Consider the following 5,291-nt stretch of genomic DNA (forward strand, 5'->3'; position numbering starts at 1 on the left):
ATCTGTATTGTCTGGGTCTGTCACTGCTTTCTCCAAGTGTTGAGTGATATATTATTCCTGGATCTCAGTGGTGGCAGCAGACCCCTGAGCTGCAAACTTTCAGCAGGTTCTAAGTGGTACCTTCTAGGCATGCATAGTCTGCTTGCTGCCTTCTTTGGATGAGCATTGCAGGCTCCTAACCCCACTTTTGGTCTAGATCACAAAACTGTGTTTTGTCCCTGGCTCCAATAGGTAGCTGCTGGTCCTGGAACATGTAAGCTAGCTAGATGTCTCTGCAGGTTCAGAGAGAGAGAGAGAGTTGGAGGCATTCCTCTGTTGTCACTGTCTGCCCTAGCTACTCAGCTGCAGGCTGAAAACTGTCCATTAACGTGCAAAAGATTTGTCAGAGGCACACTTAGATTTCCCCAAATTAGCTGCTGCTGACTCTAATTAATGTGGTTTGCCAAAAATTTTAAAATGGACTTTTCATTACTTAAAACAAGGCTACTGTAGTCCCTTTGATCCCATGCCATAGATGAGCTTCAGCAAGAGCTTAAGCTTATCAAACGAACTCGAACCCATGTTCACTGGGTTAAATGCCCTTTTAAAAACTTTTCACTTGGTCTGAGCCAAATCGATGCATCTGACTGAGAGCAAGAATCCTGAGCTCCTTGAGGGTGGGGTGGTTTCTCCTTTTATATTTGTATTGCCATTGCCTAGCATATCATTGACATATCCTAGGCCTTAAATTTTTGCAGAATCAGAACGATTGTTATGAAGATTAATTTGGTTGTTTTTTACACCCACATTTTTTGCAAACCTTTTTCTCATCCAGGGAATATTCTGAAAACAATAAGGGCTATATTGAAGTGCCTCTGATATTTAATTCAGTGGAAAAGAAGGATTTGAACACTGAATTTATATGTACTGCCAAGAACGGATTGGGATACCAGACCTTGCAAGCAAGAGTTAAAGAAGGTAAGGATCCTCACCCACAGGGAGCAAACGGTGCAAATTCTCTGGTGATGAATTAACAGAATTGTAAAAAATGGGAGTTAGAAGGACTGTCTATGGCCATCTAGACCAGTTAACACCCCAAAAGTAGTCCCCACTCTTAATATATTTGAAAAGTAGTATCTTGCCTCTGTTTGAACAGTGAGGGGAAAACATCTCATCTCCAGTGAGGGGGAATCTTCCCTGCTCCCACCCCCATCTTTCAGCTCATTCCATTTGGGGATAATGTTGTCAGGAGGTCAAACCTTAATTTGCTTTTATGCATCCCAGGGACCCTATTTTCCTTTATCTGGTATCTATTTTGAATAGTATTTCCATATGCTTATATGTGTACAGGATGACTTCCTTTGTAGGATGTAAACTCTTTGAGGGGGAAGGCACAAGTATTTATTAAGCACCTACTATATACCTGGCACTATGCTGTGTGCTTTACAAGTATTATCACATTGGATCTTCACAACACTCCTGTAAGGTGAGTGCTTTTTGATCCCCATTTTACAGGTGAGGAAGCTAAGGCAGAGAGAGATTAAGTGACTTGTCCACGATCACACTGCTAGTATGTGTCTGATTCTGGATTTGAACTCAGATCTTGCTAACACCCTTCTCAGCCTTGTATCCACTATACCACCTAGCTGCTTCAGGGCAGGGACTGATTCATTTTTGTCCTTATATCTCTAGCATCTCACACAGTGCCTGGAACCTAACAGGTGCTAAAGAAGTGCTTATTGGTTGATCGATTCTGTCCTTTGCTTCTGGATGTGCCTATGAAGCACACAGAAGAAGTTTCATCATTATTTATCTCCATAACAGTCTCTCAGATATGTTCTTCCATGACATTATTGCAGTGAATTATAATATTGCAGTGTGTATCACAGACCTCTTTGTAGTCTGCTTAAACCTATGAATTCCTTCTCAGAATAATGGCTTTAAATGCATAAAATAAAATACATAGATTTACAGAGAAAAACAAAAATTAGTGAAAATGAAGAGGTAATTTCTCCCCCATCTAAGTCCATGGGTCCCTTGAAATTTATTCCCAGACTTCTTGGTTAAGAAACCTCTGATTTAAAGAGTCTTTTACCCTTCTAACTGATGAATGCTACTAAAGTGTTGTAATCTGGAAGGATAAATATTTCTAATTTTAAGCAATTTTATATGTATATGAGAGTTGGATAAGGAATGGGAGTTCGGGTGAGGATGGCGAGAGAGATAAGTTAGGATGAAAAGTTTAAAGGACAGCAAGCCAATTTTTAGAAAAAGGAAAATGATTCTCTAATATACTTTGAAAAGTACTGATGCACTTTAGAGAGATACTGAGTTGAGAGGACAAGTCTGCCTGGTCAGGAGCAAGGCTCAGAGTCTGAGACATTGGTCCTCAGAACTCTGTGAGCTTGGTGACCCAGGCTTTGGTTTAGAAAGGGCAAGTAAATAAGAACACAGGGCAATCATTGCAACAAGGAAACATTTTATTATTGTTGTTAGAGGCAGTGGGCACACCAGAAAACCAGATTGTAATGTTCATAATTTTTTTTGCTTTCTGGAGGGGGAAGGCAGGACAATGGGAGTTAAGTGACTTGCCCAAGGCCACACAGCTAGTAAGTGTTAAGCGTCTGAGGCCAGATTTGAACTCAGGTCCTCCTGACTCCAGGGCCAGTACTCTATTCACTGCACCACCTAACTGCCCCATATTCATCATTCTTCATGAGGTTAGCAAACTTTTTTTTTTTTTTTTACCTTTCTGAATGCTCATACACTACACAGTGAATCTGGCTATTATGCTTAGTAGACACAGGATTACTGTAGACAATCAGGCAAAATTAAGATGGGCTACCAAAAAGTAATCAAACTCCAAAATATGGATTCAGACTCAAGGGAGCAATGTGATTTCTTTGATACTAGCCTTGGAAAAGGGCAAAGAACTAACAGTCAGAAGAAGTAGGCTAAGTTCTGGTTTTGTCATTTATTAACTTTGGAAGTCACTTGGTGTCTCTGAGCCTCAGTTTACCAGTAACAGATAGATTGCAGTGAGAGATGTGTTACTTATTTCCAGAGACAGGACTCCAGAAATAGCCCTCCATTGTCCATCAGATCTCACATATTAAAAGCAGGAAAAAAAATTGTTCATCAAACCTCAGATGTTAAAAGTAGGAAAAACGTTGTTCATCAGATCTCAGATATTAAAAGCAGAACTCTAGTCAGGAAATCTATCTTTTATCCCCCTTAGGCCCAAAGTGTTAGCAACTTTATTTGGGGGGAAATCAGCCTTGGACAATGCTAATTCTGGAATGGTTAGAGATTGTGTTCAAATAATGAATTGAAAACTATGAGTTTGGTATGGAAATGGTAGTTGTGACCATTCCAGCCATGGTGATTCATTGCATGTTCAATAATTTACTTTTTTTTTCCTTTTTCTGATTTATATTAATATGAGGAAGCTGAAGGAAGGAACTGAAAAGTAAGGAGCTCCCTGTGCATCTTACATAATGTCTGACATTTGTAAGGACTTGAATCCTAGATATTTTCCTATTTTGGGTCTGAGGTAATTTTCTCTAAATCTCAGGTGTAATGGGTAGAGAGGACTAGCTTTGGTCAGGAAGATCTGAGTTTAAATCCATTCTCTGAAACATGTTAGTTGTATGGTCATGAGCAAGTCAATTAATCTCCCAGTGTGATGGGTAACTGCCCAAGAACTATAAGTTATACACAAGTTGTCAGTTTGCATGGATGGAGGGAGTTTCCATTGGTAAGAATAGAATTGTACTCCACCTCCCTAAATGTCTATGAAGGAGAGGAGAGAAACATTAGATGCATTTCACTGATGAGAGACTTGAGGTCCAGAGGTATGAAGTCATAAGTGTACAATGATACAATTAATTTTTTTATTTATATAAAGATTCACCCCTTGCAAACATTTATTGCCATTTCGTGATGGATAATCAGAGAATGCTCTCCACGCACAGTAATTGGGTTCTGTGGCTTCTTCCAGAACCTACGTTTTCCTGGGGAATTGCTGTGGCTCCTCTCTCACTCATCTTCTTGGTCTTTGTTGGCATATGGATCCATAGAAGGTGCAAACAGAGACCTGGGAAAGTTTACACTCCTAGAAAACCAAAGATTATCACCCGTGATTGTCAAAACTCTATGCCTTACAGAAAGGAAATGATATAAAACCACAACCTTATTTTTTTTTTAATGACAAAAGAGCTGTTCTCTTCTGGTAGATTTCCACTCCATCTCTCTCTCCCTACTTCCTATTTACCTCAAATTTACCTCAAAGCCGCTGGACTCATGATGAAGTATTGACTCATATGCTTTTGTGCATATGGCACTACAGAAGCCTTTCCCCTCTATTGCTCTCAGCTTAAATGAATGGAGTGAAGGGCTTGCCTTTATGAACCTTAGCACTCTGGTACCAGAATGGATTCTCATCCATCTGTCTGGTCACAAGACCCTTAACTATTTCCTCTGTGTTATTCATATCCTGCCCTGCCCCACCCCACCCTTATCTTTCATCTATCTCTATATTTTATGTATCTAATTATTTACACATTGTCTCCTCCATTAGAATGTGAGCTCCTAGAGGGCAAGTACTGATTTTGTCTTTCTTTATAACCCTAGCACTTAACACAGTACATGGCATATAGAAAGCACTTAATACATACTTGTTCATTCACATTAAAGACTGTTTTCTAGGTTATGAATTCTTAATCTGCGGTCTTTGAATGTGTGTATATTCAAATATTTTGATAACTGTATTTCAATATATTTCATTTGTAATCCTATGTATTTTATTTTATGCATTTAAAAATATTATTCTCAGTAAAGCATACATTGCATAAAAAAGACTAAGAACCCTATCTCTAAATCTTCAATTTCGTGGATATTGGTTTAACACTTAAGTTTCTATCTCTTACCCTGCACTTGAACCGCATGACTGACCCAACTTCTTTTCATGCCACACATGTCTTTGTTGATGTCTTTATCCTGACCTTCATAATGGATGAAAAAGCCAAACAACTTTTCAAAGGAGGTAATGGACTTGAGACATCCTAGATGGGGCAATGGGATTCTTAGGATGGGAACAGAATGCAAAAGGTGTGGCAATGGAAATAAAAAATGGGGTTGACTATGTGGGATGGCACAGGGATTAAATGGATTTGAACAAGTGGGCAGAATTTTGTGGTAGAGAGCAGAGACTGAACCTAGATGATTAGAATTGCTATAATAGGGAAATACCCCCAAATTCTTGGACAGGGAAGTGAGATTCTTAGAATTATAGACACTTAAATTGGATGGGA

General features: G+C 39.2%; 1 protein-coding gene across 1 annotated transcript in view; it reads left to right on the top strand.

Moving 5' to 3' along the window:
• Window positions 1-4,845, top strand: part of IL1R2 (interleukin 1 receptor type 2) — a 34,616-nt gene extending 29,771 nt beyond the window's left edge. The window contains exons 6-7 of the mRNA XM_069100499.1: window positions 815-957; window positions 3,980-4,845. Of these exons, the coding sequence (XP_068956600.1) occupies window positions 815-957; window positions 3,980-4,161 (325 nt within the window). The 3' untranslated portion in view covers window positions 4,162-4,845. The remainder of the gene's footprint in view (window positions 1-814; window positions 958-3,979) is intronic.
• Window positions 4,846-5,291: the final 446 nt, after the last annotated feature.

The sequence above is a fragment of the Petaurus breviceps genome, unplaced genomic scaffold, assembly GCF_028583685.1.
Source record: "Petaurus breviceps papuanus isolate PSGF00001 unplaced genomic scaffold, PetGlider_PUasm1.0 419, whole genome shotgun sequence".
In the NCBI taxonomy this organism is placed as follows: Eukaryota; Metazoa; Chordata; class Mammalia; order Diprotodontia; family Petauridae; genus Petaurus; species Petaurus breviceps.